Source organism: Aotus nancymaae, unplaced genomic scaffold (genome assembly GCF_030222135.1).
Source record: "Aotus nancymaae isolate 86718 unplaced genomic scaffold, 86718_ANA_hifiasm-v0.15.2.pri h1tg000003l, whole genome shotgun sequence".
In the NCBI taxonomy this organism is placed as follows: Eukaryota; Metazoa; Chordata; class Mammalia; order Primates; family Aotidae; genus Aotus; species Aotus nancymaae.
This window is the reverse complement of record NW_026988414.1, coordinates 65,009,550-65,032,505: the sequence shown is the minus strand read 5'-3', so window position 1 is coordinate 65,032,505 and position 22,956 is coordinate 65,009,550. Positions and strand designations below refer to the sequence as shown.

General features: G+C 44.8%; 1 protein-coding gene and 1 non-coding gene across 3 annotated transcripts in view; both read right to left on the bottom strand.

Annotated features, from left to right (window-relative positions):
- GLDC (glycine decarboxylase) overlaps nt 1-22,956 on the bottom strand; it is a 110,468-nt gene that overhangs the window by 10,583 nt on the left and 76,929 nt on the right. For both annotated transcript variants that reach the window (XM_064381851.1, XM_064381855.1), the window contains 6 exons: nt 20,991-21,066; nt 14,493-14,618; nt 12,150-12,299; nt 10,800-10,912; nt 9,425-9,566; nt 6,941-7,052 (listed from right to left, as the gene is read on the bottom strand). In XM_064381851.1, coding sequence (XP_064237921.1) covers nt 6,941-7,052; nt 9,425-9,566; nt 10,800-10,912; nt 12,150-12,299; nt 14,493-14,618; nt 20,991-21,066 — 719 coding nt within the window. The remainder of the gene's footprint in view (nt 1-6,940; nt 7,053-9,424; nt 9,567-10,799; nt 10,913-12,149; nt 12,300-14,492; nt 14,619-20,990; nt 21,067-22,956) is intronic.
- Nucleotides 22,113-22,212, bottom strand: LOC135277459 (small nucleolar RNA U13). Its single transcript, XR_010345066.1, has one exon. It is a non-coding gene; the product is annotated as a small nucleolar RNA U13 (small nucleolar RNA).

The following is a 22,956-nucleotide window of genomic DNA, read 5'->3' as shown; positions in this document are numbered from 1 at the left end:
ACAATGATTGAAGGAAGAAGGCTAGTGGAAGCTTGCTGCACGGAATGACACCGGGTGGCAGGGAGGGGAGGAGGAGAGGGACACAGTGGGAGAGGAGGCACTCTTGCTGGCAGGATAAGAGGAGAGTCTTCCAAGCAGAGGTCCGGTAATAGCTGAAAGGCACCATCCAGCCAAGCTCAACACAGCACTGCTAATACCACAGTGCCATCCGAAGAGGACCCCACCACAGCCAGGAGGTTTAGGAAGAGCTCCATTTTCTAAATGAGGTTCAGATGTTATTTTCTAAATCCACACTCTATTGCATTCAAATAAAAACTGTAGTGAATTCCAGCATCTCTCTCTCCATCTCTACATGAGCCCTGAAAGGGATGAAATTTCATCTTGGTAGCTGTTAGAAGCCAGATCCTAAGATGTTCTTTGTTTGCAGCTTTTAGGAGAAAAGACACAAAAACCTGCTATAGGGCAATGTTGGGGCCATATCAAGTGGAAACTGTATAAACCACTCAGTTCCAAGTTTTAATGTTCACAGAGTATGTGTTTCTGCTGGACCTAACCATGACTATAGCAGAGAAGGTGCCACGTGAAAGGGGCAAGGAGGACAGGAGGGGGTGGGATGGCTGTCTAAGTAGGAACCACCGCCCCCATATGTTGATTGTCTTCTGAGGGTAAGAACAACATGGGAATGTGCTGTGGAAAAATCGGGCTTCTCAAATCCCTCCTTGAGAGAAAGGACCAGACCTTACTTATCCCCCATCCTCAAGGTGGCTACTGAGGAATAAATGAAACTCACTAAGTAAATACTCTGTAAAGTTCTACTGGGCAATCAATGCTTGGTCAATCCTTTTAGCTGTAATCCACAGACCATGACTAACAGAATGAATCAGACCTCCTGGCTGTTGCCTTGTAGTTCAAGCTGAGAATGAGGTTTCCCTGAGAATGAGGTCAGGTAAGTGGGACAGAGCAGGGCCACTTGTGAGCCAAGGACGTGAGGGCCCAGCCCCTGAGGCCCCTGCCCACCCCTACAGCAAGGGCCACCTGGAAACCTCAGCAGGGAAAGGTATTTGCAGGAAGAGTTGGGTTTGTTTGATGTTTAAAAAAAAAAAAAAGATAGGCATATAAGAAATTAAAACATAAAGAAAATATTGGGATACTAACAAAGTCATCTTCTACTAATGGGAACTTGATTCAGATCAAACAGTGACCTCTGCCTCCCACAAAAGTAGACAGCTATGGATTTTTGCAATTCTTCCTTTAAAAATGTATCATCTTACCTAGATAATTCCTTTCTTACTCTAGCAGAATACAGTCATGTGTCACTTAATGAAGGGGATACATTCTGAGAAGTGCATTGCGAGCTGACTTTGTCACTGTGCAAACAACATAGTGTACTTACACAACTAAGTGGTAAAGTCTGCTATATATACCTAGGCTACATGGTACAGCCTCTTGCTCCTACTGTACTGAATACTGTAGGCAACTGTGACACAATGGTCTGAATCTGTGTATCTAAACATATCTCAGCATTGAAGATACAGCAAAAATATGAGAGAAAAGATTAAAAATGGCACACCTGTGTAGGGCACATGCCATGAATGGAGCTTGCAGGACTGGAAGTTGCTCTGGATGAGTCAGTGAGTGAGGGGCAAGTGAATGGGAAGGCCTAGGACATTCCTGTGTACTACTATAGACTTTGTAAACATTGTACACTTAGGCTATATTATTTTTAAAAAATTTTTCTTCAATAATAAACTAAACGTAGCTTACTGTAACTTTTTTTTTTTTGAGACAGAGTCCCAATCTGTTGCCCAGGCTGGAGTGCAGTGGCACAATCTCAGCTCACTGCAACCTCTGCTTCCTGGTTCAAGCGATTATCATGCCTCAGCCTCCCGAGTAGCTGGGAACTACAGGCGCCTGCCACCATGCCTGGCTAAATTTTGTATTTTTAGTAGAGACAGGGTTTCACCATGTTGGCCAGGCTGGTCTGAAACTCCTGACCTCAAGTGATCTGCCCGCCTCGGCCACCCAAAGTGCTGGGATTACAGGCATGAGCCACTATGCTCGGCCTACTGAAACTTTTTTACTTTATCAACTTTTTAATTTTAAAAAACTTTCTGACTCTTTTGTAATAACACTTAGAACACAACCACATTGTACAGCTGTCCAAAAATATTTTCTTTCTCGATATCCTTATTCTATATGCTTTCTTCTATATTTAATTTTTTACTTTTTACACTTTTTTGTTAAAAACTAAGACAAAAACACACACTTTTGTCTAGGCCTACAGATTCACGATGCTCAATATCACTGTCTTCCACCTCCACATCTTTTTGTTTTTTGAGACGGGGTCTCTGTCACCCAGGCTGGAGTGCAGGGGCACCATCACAACTCACTGCAGCCTCAACTTCCCAGGCTCAAGTCATCCTCCTGCCTCAACCTTCCAAGTAGCTGGGACTACAGGTATGCGCCACCATGGTGGTTAATTTCTTTCTTTTTTTTGCAGAGACAGACGTATCGTTATGTTTCCCAAGCTTGTCTCAAACTCCTGGGCTCAAGCAACCCTCCTGCCTTGGCCTCTCAAACTGCCGGGATTGCAGGCATGAGCCACAGCACCCAGCCCAAACTCCAACATCTTGTCCCTCTGGAAGTTCTTTAGGGACAGTAACAGACCCAGAGCTGCCAACTCCTGTGATAACAATGCCTTCTTCTGAAATACCTCCCGAAGGACCTTCCTGAGGCTGTTTTACAGTTAACCTATTTGTTTTTAAGTAGAGGAATACACTTTGAAATAATGATGGGGACCAGATGCAGTGGCTCATGCCTGTAACCCCAGCATTTTGGGAGGCTGAAGTGGGTAGATCACCTGAGGTTAGGAGTTTAAGACTAGTCTGGCCAACATGGTGACATCCCATCTCTACTAAACAAATAAAAATCAGCCGAATGCCTGTAGTTGTAGCTACTCAGGAGGCTGAGGCAGGAGAATTGCTTGAACTTGAGAGGCTGAGGTTGCAGTGAGCCGAGATCGCACCACTGCACTCCAGCCTGGGTGACGGAGCAAGACTCTGTCTCAAAAAAATAAAATAATATTAAAAAGCATTATATAGTAAGTGCATAAACCAGCAGCACAGTCTTTATCATTATTAAGTATTAGGTACTATATATAATTGTACATGCCATACTTTTAGACAACCCGCCTCAGCCTCCCAAAGTGCTTGGATTACAGGTGTGAACTACCGCACCCGGCCACTACTAAATAAAATTAAATGTAAGGAAGTTTAAAATATGAAGAAATAAGCAATTAAAGAAAAAAACCAATAGGATGCAGTTATATATATTTTTTAAATTTGGAAACAACTATATTTTAAGCTGTGAAATCAGAGTCGGCTGTGAAGGAGAGTGAAGCTATGGTAGAGAGAACAGATGGGCAAACAGTTACCCTGAATGGGCAAGCTGCCGCTGCGGCCTGGGGAAGCATTGAGAATACTGGCTGCATATACTAAAACAATAAGGGCATTTTCACCTATCAAACTGGCAACGATATATTGTTTTCCTGTTGTTCTTCTGTCTAGTTCTCAGTCCTCACTAGGCCCCCGTGTGACGGTCACTCTCATATGTTATCACTACGAGATAAATTGGCACAAAGTCTCTGGGAAAAAAATTGAAGCCATACATGTCAAGAGCTTCAGTGCATTCATATCCTCTGAGATAATATTTTTATTTCTACAACTCTCTCCTAAGGAAATTATCAGGCAAAATTATTTAACATTTCAAGCAAAGGATACTCGTCGCCACATTGTAATAAATGAAAATGAAAGGGAGAAAAACTATACAATTGGTTAGATCATGGCACATCTACACAATGGAAGTGACACTGCCACTTTCAAAGAATATTTAGTGACATGGGAAAATGTTCATAATATACGCTTAAAAAACAGGCTAAAAATTGTATTTATAGGCCGGGTGGAGTGGCTCATGCCTATAATCCTAGCGCTTTGAGAGGCCGGGGTGGGAGGATCACTCGAGCAGAGGAGTTCAAGATCAACTTGGGCAATAGAACAAGACCCCGTCTCTACCAAAAAATAAAATATAAATAAATTAGCCAGGTGTGGCGGTCTGTGCCTGTGGTCCCAACTACTTGGGAGGATTTGTTAGGAGGATCACATGAGCCCAGGAGCTCGAGATTGCAGTGAGCTACGATGGCACCACTACACTTCAGCCTGGACGACCAACTAATAAAACTATCTGTAAAATATGATCAATTGTACAAAATAAAGAGAAGAAGAAATATAGAAAATATTACTAATGGCTAGAACTGACTGATGGAACCATGGGTTATTTACGTTTTCTTTGTCATGCTTTATTTTCCAAAATTTCCATGCTGAGCATACATACATTATTTATATAATCAGACAAAATAAATATTGAAGCTATTCCTTAAAGCCAGTACATAAGCGGGATGCATTTCACAGAGCAGGAGCTAAACTATATTTGAATCAGTTAGTAGCTCCTGTCGCTTCTTTAGTACCCACTTCAGAAGCATTTTAGTGTCTTGCTTAGAGACATGTTGCCCACAACTGTCTTTTCTGCTCTCTGGGGAGCATTCTTAACCAGCACTTCTGGTTATTTGGTCCTGTTCTTTTTCAAACTGTGGAACTACCACTTTGGATACAGATTTATAAGGTAAGATCAGCCGTAAATTAAAGATCACAGCTATAGAGGTACATTCCACCTGGGCCAGAGAAACCAAGATCCCCTAAGGGCCTCACAGCTGTTGCCCAGGTATGGACGAGTGGGCTGGTTCCTGATGTCTGTCTCTGATTCAAGCTCCAGGTCCTGGTCTCTGTCCTGCTCTCACTCTGGGCCCATAGCAAGGACTTGTACCTGGTTCTCAGTTTCAGCCTTTCCCTTCCAGCCTTTCCTTTGTTCCTGCATCTATTTTTTCTCTCTAAGGTATCTTCACTCTCCCTTCTCACAGCCTGTTCCCTGGTAGCTTAAAATCATACTGTTTTCATAGTTACAAAGAAAATATAACTACATCCTACTGAAGCAGCACCCTCCTCCTTCACTACCAAACTCCCCTGAAACGCGGAATCCTTCCCTCTCCTTCCCAACCTCCGTCACGTCTCAGCCCATTTCTATCCAGCATCTGCCTCACCACTGTGCCCAAACTACTTTCAAATGCTACCAAAGGCTTCCTAATTGTTATAGACAAAGGTTCTTATTAAGACTCATAATTTAAAATCAGATGTCAATCATACCTCAGTCAAGGTGGAAAAAAATCTAAATAAATAAACTTAAGTAAGGTTAAATCAGCTACCTGCCCTTTACAGTGTGTCTCCTTATTATGCGACATCACGTGCATTTGTCTGTTGACTGCCAGAGAAACAAAGCAGGCACAGCCTCCACCCTTCTCCTGGACCCTGGATGGGCATAGCCAGACAATACAGAGTGGGAAAGCAGTTGCTCAGGGATGGGGTGGGGGTGGGGGCAAGAGGAGGGACTGGCTGACTCCACTGGAGAGGGGCTGCAGGGAGGTGGCGGAGCCACAGGGCAGCAGGAAGGCGAGGCAGGGGCTGTTGACAGGAGGCACTGTGCCAAGGGCTGTCAGGGTTCTAAAGCTGCCTCAGGTGTGGAGTGCCCTCACCAGGCACCCGATTTCTGCCTCCCTCTTAATGTAGCCATCTGCTTGAGGCGTTTTGTTCTGGCTTCTCACCTTCAATACTCTTTCCTGGGGCCTCAACACTTCCAAGACTCAGCTATCATGTTCTGAACCCACAGCCAAATGTGTAAATGGCTGCTTGGTTTTTAGTTCCCTCTCATCACTTCCAGGGTGACTTTGTTCCCCTGCCTACGATTCCCTCTATTGTAAGCCCTAGAAGCTAACCTGAAATCACAGGTGTGATCACAAGACTGCAGGTGTGAGCCAACACCCCAGCCCCATGCTACCTCTAAGCATGTTCACCCCTTGCCACTGCCTTAATGATTCTAACAGTCTCTTCATGAATCCTGATACTCCCCTGCTCAAAAACCTTTCATGGCTATTGTCTGGATCAAGGGCGAAGTCCAGAGCCTTCTAAGACCTTCAAGGCCCCATGCTACCTTTCCAGCCTCAACCTCATTTGTTCCCTCTCCCTAATCCCATCCTACACTCCAGACACCCAGACAGCTTCCTCTTCTCTGGTTTGCTCCTGCATCTCTGCTTACTCAGGCTCTCATCTGCTACGTGCCTTCCAGGCCCATCTCAAATGGCTCCAACAAGAAGGTGCTCTCAACCATTCCACCCTGCCTCTACCCTGTCTGAGTTACTCTACTCTTTCAGGGCATAGACATAGCACTTTGTAAATACTTAGCTCATGGTATTTATGTGCACATTTCAGTGTTGTGGACTCTATTGACCTGGGCTGTGTAGATTAAGAGACTAGGGGAGCCTTGCATATAGTAATACTCCTAAACTGTTAACTAAAGTGGAGTTATGGCCGGGTGTGATGGCTCATGCCTGTAATCCCAGCACTTTGGGAGGCTGAGGTGGGTGGATCACCTGAGGTCAGAAGTTAGGGACCAGCTTGGCCAATATGGTAAAACCCCGTCTCTACCAAAGATACAAAGATTAGACGGGTGTGGTGATGCATGCCTGTAGTCACAGCTACTCGGGAGGCTGAGGCAGGAGAATCACTTGAGAATCACTTGAACCCGGGAGGCAGGGTTGCAATGAGCCAAGATCGTGCCATTGCACTCCAGCCTGGGCAATGGAGCAAGACTCCACCTCAAAAATAAAAAATAAAATAAAAATAAAGCAGACTTATTTCCAAGAATGCTACACCTTTTTCTGATATGTTCAAAGAAACAGAAGTCTCTTACCCATGTCAGAAAAGCACATCTAGATCAAACTTGGTTTGGCCCAGAAAAAAAAACAAAGTAATGGTAGATTAAAGTTGGTACTTGCCTCTTGCGCCCCTGAAAAGAATTCTGTAGTGTTTTTCTAATCGCTTGGCCATGTAGTTGGCATTTAATATTGCAGTTTCCGTGGCTTGTTTAAGGCCCTTGCCTCCCATCATCTGCAACAGAGGGAAAAAGAGCCATTAGCCATTGAAAGGGCAAACCCAAAGGTCTAGACGTCAACCAAAAGACACCCCCAGGTAAATTCCACTCACAAAGGAAGGCAGCCCACCCTGACTCTGGAGAAGAGAGGAGTGGAAAATTCCAGCAAGGACATCTGTCAGATCCCTCTAAGCCTGTAATACATTTTTGTCTTTTTCTTTTAATAGTAGTTTTACGTTTTCTATTATAGTATTGTGTTTTGGGGTTTTTTTGTTTGTTTACTATAAATTTGAGAGGTCTTGATAATTGCCAGGAATCCCATGGGATTTTGGCCAGTATCTCCCCATTGAAGCAATTTTGTATGGTTTCCCATTGTCCCTAGTCAAGGCCGCTTATGTTTACAAACTGATCAGTCTTGTCCTGGTAGTTAATCAGTCCCTGCAATCATAAGGGATACACGTCATCACCAGCAGAGAGCTTTCAAATCAAGACTGCACCAATTCCAATGGGCTACTTTCTTCCCAGAGTACCTCACATGTGATGGAGTCGGCATATATATTAAACACATAACTAATGTAAAGAGAATGAGAGCGCACCAAATAAAACAATAGTAGTACTTCGATATCATTAAGGGGGTCCAAAGTAGAAAGGGGCCACATTGCTCCAGGCTGGTCAAAGAAGGGTTCCTAGATTAAGAGACAGAACTTGGCTAGCAACTTAGAAATAAATAGAATTTAGATAGGGGAAGAGAAAGGGGAAGGCACGCCAGGTGAGAAGAATGGCGGAAATGAAGGCGTGGAAGGGGAGGGCACAGGACTGTCATCTGGGAGCAGATGTAGGCCAAGGTGAATTGTGACTCCATTTTTAAGCCCAAACCTTCGCTAGGAAGGACGTTGACTTCAGCCAGCCACTGGTTCTCAACCTGTGTCTCATGGGTGGTATTTTCAAAATAGAGACGGCTCAAGTCCAACCTTACATATGCTCAATTTGGTTCTCCGTGGAATGGGGCCTAAGCATGTGCATTCTGAAGGAATCCCCTAAGGATTTCGTGCAGGCTATTGAGAACCAGGTAAAGCAACAGGAAGCCAGGAGAGGTCTGTGGGTGCCTAGAGTGAGTCTAGCAGTCCTGTAGGAGCGCCTGTAGGAATTGCAGCAGGGAAGGAAGTGGCTAATGCTAGAGTCCAGGGGATAAGTAACAATAGCCTGAAATAAGAGAAGGTCCAAGGTCAGAGGGGTAGCTTAAACCCTACTTTATTTATTTAGTTTTAAAACTGAGGCACCGGCTGGTGTTCCAGGCATGCAGCCAAACCAAACTTGGGGCATTTATTTTCTATATGTGGGAAATCATCTCCAACCCAAATATGTTCATACAAATAACCTAGATTTACAGAACCCAGAGATCAAAAGGGAAGTGGGAATTTGATTCTGCTTACAAAGAGGCAGACCTTTATTCCGATTGCTTGTGTTGTTTGCAAAACAACTTGAGTCTCATTTTTAAAAGCAAGTGTTAATCTCTGTGGTACAGGATTGTTCTGGCTTCCAAGAAACTTTTCATGAAGACTCATAAATGCCACCCTGTTCCAGAAATAAACAACCAGCTCCAGAGAGTCCTCTGGCATGATTCGCTGCATTTTGGGGGTTTTGTTTCAGTGGGAGCCCCCCTTCCTTTAAAGTAGGGCACTGGTTTGGGGAGACTGCTCTAATTAGCGGCTGAACAAGTGTTCCTATTCAGTCTTGTCAGTCCAGGAGGTGGGCAGGCCAGTCTGAACAAGAACTGTAGAAAATCAGCTCTGGCCCTGGTGTTTTTTTGCAGTAAGACAAAGGAAGGAAGCCTGTTCTCTGACAAAGTCTAATTACACGAGAGAACAGTGCCACAAGTCCTAAAGGCCGCAGAGCTCTGGGAAACCACCAGAAAAGCAAATTTCTGCTACTTTTCATCTTATCTTCCAAGGCCCCCCAAGAAATAAACAGCAAAGTGAGATGTACTCCTAAAATTCATCCCAGGATCTCAGCAAAGTGGAGTAATTAGCACATGCACTGCTTTTCACTTGGAAGGGGCTAAATAAATCCTGCAGGAAACCAAAGGACGCGGCCAGAACATCCATGACTCATCGAACTTAGCTGTGTCTGGAAAAATATATCTGGCGCTTCAGTTTCTCTGATGTTAAACCCACTCCAGAAACCCAAAGGAGGTAGTGTAATGAAGAAGAGATGAAATTATTTCTAGCTCATCTCTTTAGGAGGGTTTCTTCCACCCAGGTCATCAGCAATATTCTTCGAACCACATCTCAGATGATAAATTTCTTTGTTTTTAAGCCAAAAAGGAAGTCTGCAGTCTCCAGCCCCAACCCATACCTGACGTTCCCCACCCACCTGTACAAGGCCTCACCTTGATATAAGCCCAGGAAATGGGCAAGATGGAACTGGAGCCCCATGGGGCGGCGCTGATGGTTCCCACAGGACGGGTATCCTCATTCAGCTTTAGTGAAATGATGGGATGATTGGGCAAAAATGGGGCAAGATGCTTCTTCCTATATATTTTTTAAGTAGAAATTCAGAAAATGTAAAAAGATTCAGTTTAATCTAATGGGAAGGTTCTGGGCCCTCCTAGGAAGCCCTGCTCTTAGCAGAGGAGCTCTGACAGCAGAAGATACCCTCCACCTGCTGGGAGGCAGCTGTTCAGGAAACAATCCTTCCTTCCCTTCCCTTCCTCCCTCGCTCCCTCGCTCCCTCCCTCCCTCGTTCCCTCTCCTCCCTCCCTCCTCTGCTGGAGGTCCACCAGTCATCAGTGTCCCAGGACTCACCCAAGAACTGTGGTGGAGGACTTGGTAGAGGCAGGCAGCCATGAAACAGTGGAGTTCCATGCCCCTCCCTCCCCCTCCCATCCCCATTCCCCTCTCCCTTCCAGGCCCTCACCCCTAGACACTTTCCCAAGATGAATGTACGAGGGGCCGATGAGAAGATGCCCCATGGGCTGACATGAACATCATTCTCCCCACCTCCCTGAGCTGAAGCACTGGAGCTAACCCATTTACTAGAAATAATCATCAAAATGAATCTCACTTTAATAGTAGTCAAAAAAAAAAAAAAAAAAGGAAAAAAAAAGACAAAGAAAGAAAAGAAGAAAAAAGTAAGAAGGCCAAGCTTCCAGAAACTCTGAAAACTGGCTTCTTTGTATATTTTTGGAACACTGAAGCAGCTCAGGAAACAGCTGCTCTCATCATCATTTTCCCAAGATGAATTGATTTCAGTGTAAAAAGTTATCAACAGCTAAGAAATATTCCTTCAGTCCTACTCCGGCTTCATCCAATTGTTTCTAGTAATAAGGTTTGCTTCTTCTTTACTTATCTGTTACTTATCTCAACACCTTATATCTAATTCTCTTTCAATGGAGCCATTAGCTGATTTAAAAAAAGAAAAGAAAAAAACTGCTTAGAAATCCAAAAGTATGAAAGACACTTTCTAGTGCTGATATTCCAGTTCCAATACATACGCTTAGGTAAAGTTCTCTAGTCATTATTCTGTTAATAATCCTGCTCTGTCTCAGTGAGGCCAGATGTTGAGGTTAATAAAATCTAGTTACGCTTTTCTTTGGACATCCCCTAAAAGTACACATTTTGCTGCTCCTCCCCCAGCCCCTACAAGTGCACTACACTAACAAGGGTATCCTCAACACATGAGGACTCTGATGGGATGAGTAGTGTATCTGGGGCCACTCCATTCCATCTCTGAAGCCATTCTGAAACCAGCAGCCCAGAACTCACACTCCGATGGGCCCCATGCCAGGACCACCTCCTCCGTGGGGAATGCAGAAGGTCTTGTGAAGATTTAGGTGCGAGACATCAGACCCAAAGTCTCCAGGGCGACAGATTCCCACCTACCACAAAGGCAAGGGCCAAAAGCCAAAGTCAAGAGCTTGGAAGCACCCTGCAGCATGAAGGCTGTGGCTGGATGGCACTGCCTTCCCTCAGAGGAAAAGCAGGCAGAGCCACATCCATGGTGTTCACAGCAGTGTCCTCTAGACCAGCCCAGTTCTGTAGTCGAAACCTGGCATCCTATAGGCAGAGTGCTTGTGGTTGCTATGGAAATAGTAACTGACCATTTAGCCCAATTTAGATTTAAAAATATGGATCCAAATACACAGTCTCTTCCTAACTATCCACACCACGACAGAGAAGTGTCTCTAACACAAGAAAGGGCAAGGCTGAGCATGGTGGCTCATGCCTGTAATCCCAGCACTTTGGGAGGCTGAGGCAGGCGGATTACGAGGTCAGGAGTTCGAGGTCAGCCTGGCCAATATGGTGAAACCCCATCTCTTTAAAAAAAAAAAAAAATTAAAAAAAAGAAAGGGCAGAAGCTCTGTGCTGTTGAAATAGACATCTCTTCCCTGAGCAGTGCTACCTCCCGCTGCGCAGTCACCTTTGCTATGATGGACCGAATGGCCCCTTTGGGCACAATGATGGTAGGGGCTATAGGGGCACCAGAGAGGAGGCTGAACTGAGAGAGGGAAAGCAAGACTGGCAGCTTTCCTGAGATGATCCAGATACCAGGCACAATATCCCAGTAGCCTTCCCACCACTTGAATGTTAGGACTAATTTTGATGGTGGCCAAAGACACAATTCATTTATGCTACAGAAGCAATAGACAATCCCTGGATTACACTTGTGAAAGGAATCAGAAGCAAAGAAAGAATCTAAAATAGTAGGAAAAAAAAGAGACTGGACATGGTGGCTCATGCCTATAATTCTAGCACTTTGGGAGGCTGAGGCGGGCAGATTGCCTGAGCTCAGGAGTTCAAGACCAGCCTGGGCAACACAGTGAAACCCTGCCTCTACCAAAATACAAAAAAAAAAATTAGCCAGGTGTGGTGGTGCACACCTGTTGTCCCAGCTACTCGGGAGGCTGAGGCAGGAGAATTGCTTGAGCCGGGGAGTCGGAGGTTGCAGTGAGGATAAGTGGCTTTCCAAGGCCATGAGAGATCAATAGCCACCACTGGCCGGGTCGTGGGTCTGAGTTCCCTCAGGCAGGGAACCTCTCAGGAAGTCAAAGAAAAAAAATTTTAACTTATCCATTTTCTCAGTGGGAACTAAGGGCGGCTCTCTCCAGTACCCACCTGAGCATTCATATTTGCCCCGTCGAGGAAGACCTGTCCTCCATGCTGATGAATGAGGTCACACACATCACTGATATTCTCTTCAAACACCCCATTGGTGGATGGGTACGTAATCATGATGGCTGCTAGGTTCTCCTTGTGCTTATCCACCTGTGAGAGCAAAAGGGGTAGAGAGGGACATGGAGGGAGGATATGTTTCTTTCTTGGCCAAACCCTCGTCTTTTATTTTAAAGAATAAAGAAAGATGAAGTCTTAGTCTTTACATTCCTGGAACTGTCTCAAAGTACAATCACAGCAATAAAAGATCCACAGCCATTACTCCCTTCACAAATCATTCCAAAGAAATAATAAGATCCTGGCTAGGTGCGGTGGATCACGCCCCTAATCCCATCACTTTGGGAGGTCAGGAGTTCGAGACCAGCCTGGCCAACATGGTGAAACCCCATCTCTAATAAAAACACAAAGTTAGCTGGGCGTGGTGGTGGGTGCCTATAATCCCAGCTACTCAGGAGGCTGAGGCAGGGAGAATTGCTTGAACCGGGAAGGTTGCAGTGAGCCAAGATGGCAGCACTGCACTCCAGCCTGGGCAACAGAGCAAGGCCTCATCTCAAAAAACAAACAAAACAACAACAACAACAAAAAAAAGAAAAACAGAAAAGAAAAGAAATAATAAGATCCTTTTAGGCTAGGTCTGTATGGTCCAGACTAAAGGAACTATTCATAAGACTTCTGGGTATTTTGGGCCCAACTCTCTGAGGTGGTTTTCCCTGGTTCAAGTCATCTCAATAATGATTTCAGATGTTCTTGGCTCTAGGCACGCCCATTCTCACAGTGAATCTCTCTGCTCATCTTCTCATATCCATTCCTTTCACTTGCCTTCTGTTGAAGTTAGAATTCCCAAATTATAGCTAGACAGGAGGAGTAAATTCTAGAGTTCTATACCACCTCAGGGTGACTATCTTTAACAATACATAATTTCATTGGGAGGCCGAGGTGGGTGGATCACGAGGTCAAGAGATCGAGACCATCCTGGTCAACATGGTGAAACCCTCTACTAAAAATACAAAAAATTAGCTGGGCACGGTGGCGCGTGCCTGTAATCCCAGCTACTCAGGAGGCTGAGGCAGGAGAATTGCTTGAACCCAGGAGGCGGAGGTTGCGGTGAGCCGAGATCGCGCCATTGCACTCCAGACTGGGTAACAAGAGCGAAACTCCGTCTCAAAAAAAAAAAAAAAAAAAAATACATAATTTCAAATAGTTAGAAGGAGGATATTGAACATTCCCTCAACACAAAGAAAGGATACATGCTTGAGATGATGGATATGCTGATTGCCCTGATCTCATCGCTATACATTTTGTGTCATGAAACATCACTATGTACCCTATGACTATGTACAACTATTGTCATTTAAAAAGATAAAGAACAGGAATTAAAAAAAAAAAAAGAATTTCCACAAGGAGAGTTTCTGCTTAAATAAAAGTCTCCTTCATTCTTTCTTTTTACAGAAGGCAAGCGTATATAAGTCGTGTCCCTCTTTGTTTTTCCCGCCAGCATATCAGAGCAGGCATGGGGGTGGCCAGGGGAGTCATGTCCTGTATTACTATAACAGAGGGACTTAATAATTTCAACTTCTGGCCTGGCACACTTGTTGGAAGACTTTGTGGGGCAATGGAAGGGTAGGGGTAGATGGAAGAGAGGTGCAGCATTCTGGATTTTCAGCTTCCTTTGGAAAGCAACTGCATAGCATTCCCAGTCTCCATGCCTAATAACACCACCATCAAAATCACATTGCTATTCTACTGATTTCCTTCCCTCTTAAGATGCAGCCTCCAGTCCGCTGGTGGGAAGCAGATACAGTTGCTAAGCAACCTCTGCCTGGAGGTTGGGAGGTTGAGAGTGGGGGTTGGTGGAAACCAAGCTGCATGCTGCCTGGAATGCAGCACTCTGGGGCTAACAGAGTCATGGATATTTGCAAAGTTGTCATTTGTGCTACAATTCCTGACACAAAGATTGAGTGCAAGTGTGACTGCCGTTTTGATTATCAAGTGAGGAAGGGGAGAAGGAGAGGGAAGATTGGGCAGAAAGAGATAGACAGGTCCTGCAAGGAGTACTCTTATGACCACTATGAATAATTCATTCAGTTTCTTACACAAGCTGGAATTAGAGAACGGGATTTCTCCCTGTTGGTAATGGGAGGGGTAGAGTAGACTCTGGTCAAAGGAAGAACTGCAGACTTTTCATTAGAATGCAAGAGAAGACATTTACGTAATCCATCAAATCCCTGATCCCCACCACCGCTCCCCACCCCAGGCTCTCCCATCTGCTAAGGGGAAGACAAGTACCATGGCCTTGAGGTGAGCTGCATCGATATTCCCGTCTTTATCCACCTCCACAGGCTGAATCTTCATGCCTGCCATGTGGGCACTTGCTGGGTTGGTCCCATGTGCTGATTTCGGAATGAGGCAAACCTGAGGAATAGAAAGGAAGCAAAGTAAGAGGAAAGTCACCATCTGACTATGAATAATGAGAGAAAAGTCCTACAACATGATTATAGCACAAGTTAGACATCACCTGTTTTTATTTAAGCTGAACACTAGTGCTTTAAAATCTGCTATAATTTAATTATTTGTCATTGCAAAACAATGTCCAAAAGAAGAGTTTCCAGTTGAATACTGTTCCCTAAACATGCTCAGAAAATCAATACACTCTTCCCTTATCCCAGCACACTAAAAATAGGCCTGGGCTTATTCTAACCTTGTCTTGGTTAGGATGTACAGAAAGCACCTTAGAAGAACATGAGATTGGAAGTTAAACCCAAGGACTCTGTTCCCACATCACAGCTTCAGTGCTCTGCTTGGCTTATCCAGGACAGATGATAATGACAGACACAATTCCAAGGCCTCCCAGTACCAATACACCAATTATATAAATATTTATTGGATGCTTACTCTGTAATAAATTATTAGTTACTATAAGAACCATAAACTAAGCATTAAAAATGATCAACCCCAGGGTGTGGTGGCTCACATCTGTCATTCCAGCATTTTGGGAGGCTGAAGCGAATGGATTGCCTGAGGTCAGGTGTTGGAGACTAGCCTGGAAAATATGGTGAAACCCTGTCTCTACTAAAAATACAAAAGATAGCTGGGTGTGATGGCAGGTGCCTGTAATCCCAGTTACTTGGGAGGCTGAGGCAGGAGAACCGGCAGAGGTTGCAGTGAGCCGAGATGGTGCCATTGCACTCCAGCCTGGGCAACAAGAGTGAAACTCCATCTAAAAAAAAAAAAAATTCAACCTGGCAGGGTGTGGAGGCTCACGCCTGTAATCCCAGCACTTTGGGAAGCTGAGACAGGCAGCATCACCTGAGGTCAGGAGTTCAAGACCAGCCTGCCCAACATGGCGAAATCGTGTCTCTACTAAAAATACAAAAATTAACCAGGCATGGTGACACATGCCTGTAGTCCCAGCTACTCAGGAGGCTGAGGCAAGAGAACCGCTTGAACCTGGGAGGCAGAGGTTGCAGTGAGCCAAAATTGAGCCATTGCACTCCAGCCTGGGCAACAGAGTGAGACTCTGTCTCAAAAATAAATAAATAAAAAAGATCAACTCCTGCCCTGGGTTCACACAACTCACCCGCTGACAATGGTGGCCTATGAATGACTGTCTAGAGTCCAGAGGAGAAGCACTAACATGGAGATGGGGGTGTAGCTTCAGGTTAAGGAAATCAAGGAAAGTGTCTCAAGAGTGAGCCTAAGTTAGAGCCTACAGCTGCACTGAATTTTTATGGAAGCTGGACAGTAGGTGCAGTGCTAGAATTCTCAGACTCAAATCATCCTTCATCTCCTCCAAACAACCATGTGGACACAGGCCAAGACACATGCTCTTGTAGAACTGATGATGTGTCTCAATAGGAACGTAAGTCACAAGGTTTTCCCCAACAAAAAGCATCAAGGAGAAGCCATGATTACCCTGAAAATAATCCTCCTATATTTTATCCCATAGCCCATATTGCAACCCCTCTGAAGAGAGAGGGATGAGCATTATTAAAAATAGGCTATGAAGTTAAACCTTAGCTTCCAGCTCTTTCCTCAAAAACAGCCAAGGAGTCTACTTAAGAAAAATACACATGTACAAAGAGAGAACGTTAGCCAAAGGCAAACATGGGCTACTCTGCACTATTCTGCTGTCAGAAGGTTGCTGCCCCTTTGGAATGGCTGTTGGTCTCATACTGGTTATGTCGTGCTGTCCTCAAATCTTTTTCTTGTTTGAATGCTTCCCTTCTATAGTGAATTTTTTTCTTTAATTTCTCAGGACTCAAGCGGGAGGCACTGTCCTCTCTCACAAGGTATTGTGAGTCTACAAAAGGATCACTGGATGAAAGGATCCCTTCAGGGCAGAATATTGGTAAGAAGGAGAAGAGTGAATATCAAAAGTGAATATAAAATATTCATAGAAAGCCAAAATTAAGAATTCACACCAGGTGAGCTCTGTTGAAACAGACATGTAAAAACATCAACCACCCTTTGGTACTGAATAACGGGCTCCCAAAGACATCCCTGTCCTAACCCTCAGAACCTGAGGGCGTTTCCGTCTATGGCAAGGGGGACTTGCAGATGGGATTCATGTAAGGAAAGATCTTGAGATGGAAAGATTATTCTGGATTTGGGGTTGGGCCCTAAATATATTCTTACGTGTCCTCATCAGAGGGAAGCAGAGGGAGATGGGACCACAGAGAGAGCAGGAAATGTGCTGACTGAAGCAAGAAGCTGGAGCCAAGGCACACAGGGGGCCTGCAGACGCCAGCAAAGGCAAGCAAACAGATTCTCCCGCCTCCCCCAGAAGGAATAGCCCTACCAACACTTTCACTTTAGCCCAGTGAAACCAATTTCCGACTCCTGGCCTCCACAACTATAAGAAAATTAATGTGTGTTGTTTTAAGCCACTAAGCATGTAGTAATTTATCACAGCAGCCATAGGAAACTATTACACATCCTGGTACAAAGAGTGATGGAAAAAGAAGTCTCAGTGGCTTTGTCAAGGCCCTATATGTTACTGTCAGACATTTCTGGTTTTCTATGAGGATTTAGAGGACTTTATTCTCTATAATGTTAATTTTTTTCTCAGTTTAAAGTTGTTGTGTTGGCCGGGCGTGATGGTTCATACCTGTAATCCCAGCACTTTGGGAGGCTGAAGCAGGTGGTTCACTTGAGGCCAGGAGTTCAAGACAGCCTGGCCAACATGGTGACACCCTGTCTCTACTAAAAATACAAAAATTAGCCAGGTGTCATGATACATGCCTAAAGTCCCAGCTACTCGGGAGGCTGAAGCACAAGAATCATTTGAACCCAGGAGGCAGAGGTTGCAGTGAGCCAACATCATGCCCCTGCACTCCAGCCTAGATGACAGAGAGAGACTCTGTCTTGGAAAAAAACAAAAAATTGTATTGTTGTGAGGGATATGGAAGTAATAGGACCCAGATTTGAAGCTTTGGTTTATCCAAAGCAAATTCAGCTGTTGGTGCATTGATGCCCATTTAGGAGGGTGCTATATTTTCTGAACTCCCCAGGGTGCTGCATGGCATAGAACAGGCATAGGTCATCCTCTAACTTGTTGAATGAGTGAGGGATTGAGGACTTTTCCTGTGCAAGGGAAATTGACATCTTACCACTGGTAAAATCTGACAAGTAGGCCACTACTTAGTCTCAGGCAGTTGGGAAGAAAAAGATATTCCTATACAGGTTTTGAGCTTTCTTTGGTGATTTACATATATGCATAATTTTTTTTCTTTGGTCAATGTCTTCCCTTTGTATAGGAAACTCAGACTCTGAACAGCAAACTTGTTTTTCTTCAGAGTTTTTATTTTTTCACAAGATCTGCTGATCTGGTGATCTGCTGATTAAGTTAGTATTTGACTAACAAGTTGAAATATTAATTGTAAAGTGTTAAAGACCAGGCCTGGCACATGGTAACTGACATATAAATGTTTGTTAAATAAATTCTATTCTCCCAAATTAAACTCATAAATCAAGAAGTTGGGCATTCCGTTTTAGAAACCTCTGAAATTTAACCTAAGAGAAGATGTGAAAATAACTTCAAAAAGCAGCTTGAAAGAAGAGACCCATCAGGAACCCAGGCACTTCTGCAGCACATGATTTCCCCACATTCCCTTTCAAAAAACAAGGATATATTTTGCTGGATTCCATTAGAATCTATTGTGTGGAAGCAGCTGCCACAGACATCAGTGATGGGAAAAAATCTTCCCTGATTAGTGAATAATAAGTCATTTTCTTCTCTAGCTAAGAAACTTGGCTTTAATTAAAAGAATGTTTTTTTTGAGAGTCACGCTCTCTTGCCCAGGCTGGAGTCCAGTGGCACGATTTCAGCTCACTGCAACCTCCGCCTCCTGGGTTCAAGCGATTTTCCTGCCTCAGCCTCCCAAGTAGCTGGGATTACAGGCATGCACCACCATACCTGGCTAATTTTTGTATTTTTAGTAGAGACAGAGTTTTGCCATGATGGAGATGTTGGCCATCTGATCATGTTGGCCAGGCTGATCTTGAACTCCTGACTCAGGCGATCTGCCCACCTCAGCCTTCCAAAGTGCTGGGAATACGTATAGGCATAAGCCACCATGCCCAAGCTAATTAAAATTTTTGATTCAGAAGGATGCCAACATTTCCAGGCTTATGAGCTTTGTATTTTCTACCAGCTCAGTGGCTGGAGGGAGGGGGTCTTCTGTGCCTCTCCCTCTCCCACTCTCCCTGAAGTGCAGCACCCAGCCCCTCTACCTCCTACAGAATGAAATGGCCTCTCGTGACACTTCAGTGATGGCAGTTTGGGCAACAGGGTCAGGAGAAACATAACACACAGCGGGTGGAGAAGAGGAGGAGGAGGACCAGAAAACACAAAGGGAGGGAACAGGAGCCAGAAAGAATCTGTGAGTCACCCCACCCAGGCCAAACCCAAAGGCCTCTCATTCTTTCTCCTTTGTCTTTCCAGTTTGGTCCCCATCTCCTGGACATTGACAGCTACTTCCTGGTGTGACACTGGGGAATTTGGGAAATGGTGAGGGGTGAGAAGCATCAGTGCATGGAAAGAATCTGGAATTTAGCTGGCCCTTTGCCATTAGCTAGTCATCTGCCTTCTCCAAACACCACTCTCTTCAGCCTCTCCACTTAGCAGTGGAGAAATGGGGTGGAGATGTCACGTAGGCCAGGCTGCTCCCTTTCCACCATGCCCAAGCTCCTGGGCACCTCATGCTGAAAGACGCTAATGATGAGGAGCTCCAGGGATGACCTCAGCACATGGAAGCCGTGAAGGAAAAATAGGAAAGGGAGCATCTGGCATTGTTTCACTGGTTGGACACCTGGAACTCCAAAGTTTCCTTTCTGATTCTGTGAAAGTACTGAGACTCTCAGGTCCCAAGAGCAATTATAGTTCTAAACTAATCATTCGTTAGAAGGTTAAGAGTTCAAAACTACAAATGAATAAACTGGGGGGGAATTTCAGGGTCTATGCCTATCTGGTTGACCATTTCACTTCTCTCTGGACTGGCAAGCACTCCTTGACCATGACCAGGGTTTAATCATTTATTCAATTCACAAATGGACTGTTTTTCAAAGATCTTTAGACATGAATTCTAGGGCCAGGTGAGGACAGTCATGCCTGTAATCCTGGCCTCTCTAGTACTTTGGGAGGCTCCCTTGAGCCCAGGAGTTCAAGGCTGCAGTGAGTTATAAAAAAAAAAAAAATGTATTCCCCAACCAGGATGAAAGCCTGGAAAGACACACCTGTGGAATCAGGATGACCTAAGCAAGGGAAGGAGAGAAAGAAAAGTTCTTTCTTTTCCCCTTTTATGAAAGGGAAGTGAAACAGTTTCAACATTCTTTATTGCAAATTCCAGGCAACTGGCCATAAGTAACCTTCCAGTGGTAATAAAACCAGAGATGGACTAAGATTAGGCCACGACCACTCCACCCCACTTAGTGAGGCAGCCAGCACCACCCTACACCCTTTGTCTCCAACTCTCTAGGACAAGCAGATACTTTTGCCCTGCTCCCAGCTCCTAGCTGATGCTCCCACTAAGATCACCCACTCTCCAGCTCAGTGGAAACTCTAGCATAGCACTGGCCATCAGACTGAAGGAACCAGAAACACAGGCCACCTCTGCCACAAGCTGAGGTCTGAGTTAGGTTACTGCTTCAGGCGCTGCCCCTGGGGGCAAGTGGTGCCCATTAGTACCTGCTGGTCCCCACAGTGGTCCCCAAGAGGCGACTGGGATCCTGGAGACCAGATTCTCATATCCAAAGCTAACAATGAAGCAGGACCGTGAACTCTGCTTTACGCCTTTTTTGGTGCTTGAAGTTGAGAATCATCTAACAGAGAATTTATTTATTCAAAATTTTTTTTTAGCATATGTATGACCAGCACTGGGCTTCAGCACAATAGGGGTTACAGAAGAATTAAAACGTGGTCTCTGCCCTTCATCCAGGCCCAGGGCAGGGGCTGAGCCAAGAAGAGGATGCTTGCAATGGCAACATTCCTGCCCTCTTCCTCCCTCAGCTCCCTAGAGAGCAGTTCCACAGCCAACTGGCTGACGTTTGCATTCTGGGTTTGAGCAAAAGTCTTTTATCTCTGAATGTTTTCCCTCAAAATGGTCAAGTGGGATGTCTTGGAAGCAAGGATCATAATGGCTAGTTCACAGAAATTTGTTTCTTGATTGTATGTTCCCTCATCTGCTTCCAAGAAGGCTTGGAGGGAGTGTCCGACAGAAGGGACCCTGAGAGCTAGGCCCTCTGTGCCCCGCATGGTGAGAAAGCGCCACCTCCTGCCACACTCACCGTTCTGTGCCCCTCTCCTTTCTGGTCTAAGTAGGCTCGGATAGTGGCCAGTCCAGCATATTCCCCCTGGGCTCCGCTTGCAAAGACAAGAAGAAAAGGATCATGGTTAGGTCTTCTGGCTTTCTTTTGCTCATTCAATATTCATTAGGCTCTGGCCAGGGGTTCACCAGCGCGTGACACATGGTCACTGTCCAGACACTGAGAGAAGCTCACTGGGGAGCTCTGCTGGAGCCAAAAGGTCTTGAACAATCAAAACAATCAAAGCAGCAGCATCCAATTTGTGCAATACAGCTCAACTACTTCTACCCAAAGATGGGGCTTTCTACCCTTGCTCAGGACCACACACTGAAAATAGCCTTTTGTTATTATGAAAAACTTCAAAACTATACCAAAATACAGAGAAGAACAAAAGGAACCACCATGTGTGTATCAGCCAGCTGCAACAATTCGGTTTATGGTCATCCTTGTTTCCAATTATATTCCTCACTAACCACTTTCATGCTGAACTATATATTTTGAAGCAAACTTCAAACATCCTATCATCTGTTCAAATGTCAATATGCAGCCTTCAAAGGTAAGTATTGTTTTTAAAAATTTAACTACAGGCCAGGCGTGGTGGCTCATGCCTATAATCCCAGCACCTTGAGAGCCTGAGGTGGGCAGATCCCTGAGGTCAGGAGTTCAAGACTAGCTTGGCCAACATGGTGAAACCCTGTCTCTAAAATAAATAAATAAATATGGCTGTTGTATGCCCATCTTCAAAATATATATGTTGGCACATCTACAGGCCGAGTGCCAATGTGGGCAGATCATTAGAGCTCAGGAGTTTGAGACCAACCTGGGCAACACGGTGGAAGAGTGTCTCCACTAAAAGTAAAAAACATTAGCCTGGTGCAATAGCACACATCTGTAGTCCCAGCTACTGGGGAGGCTGATGTGGGAGGATCACCTGCATCTGGGAAGTGGAGACTGCAGTAAGCCAAGATGGCACCACCGCACTCCAACCTGGGTGACACAGTGAGATCCTGTCTTAAAATATAAATTTAAAAAACTGCAAACACAGTTGTCACACCTAGAACAATGACTTTCACTTTTTCCCTTTTTTCCCCCTTTTCTTTCCTCCTTTAAATGGGTATTATACCAACATCTTAACAAGGTTCAAGGAAGGCACACCTCATACATGAGCATGAAAACCAATCGTCACTCTTTATGACTTCTTAATACCACCAAATATCAAAGCAAGGGCCTGATCAGCCCCAAAAGAATGATGGACTTTTAATGTGACACCATTCCTGGCAGTCTCAGGATCTGCTCTCCCAGGCCCCGCATGCAGATGGCTGCTAGGGGCTGGCCATCCTCATCTCAAGGGTCTTGGAAGGCACCACCCTCAGGGCAAATGCAATGACTAACATTCCTGTGAGCAATGCTGACTCAATCGTAGACTGTTATTTAATGTTCTCAGCACCCCGTGCAGGAAGGGAAGGGAAATGAGTAATAGAGGTATCGGTCCCATGCAAAATGTGTATGTCTGCAGAAGCTGAAGGCAAAAATTAAATACTAAAAAAAGAAACAAAAATTTAAACTTTAAACAAGTTAAAATAAAAATAAAATTAAAAAATTTTTAAATGTGACCCACAGAAAATAGGAGAGAAGAAAAATAGAATGTGTATGTCCTCCATGCCATCACCCCCATTTTACATATGAAGAAACTGCGGTCAGAATGCGACATGCCAAATGGCCAACAGTGACAGATGAAAGCTTGGGTGTGGAGTCGGCCTGCCTCCCGGAGCGACAGGCTCCCCTTGCAGGCAGTGCCGTTCCTCTGTGCTCTCCAAGGATTGAGAGTTGTGGGAGCAAACGCTGATTTTCCTTCACAGCAGAATTCTTGTCAGATTGATAGAACTGGCGAGTTTAGCTAAAAGCAAAAAAAGAAGAAAAAAAAAACGAAAGAAAGAAAAGGAAGGAA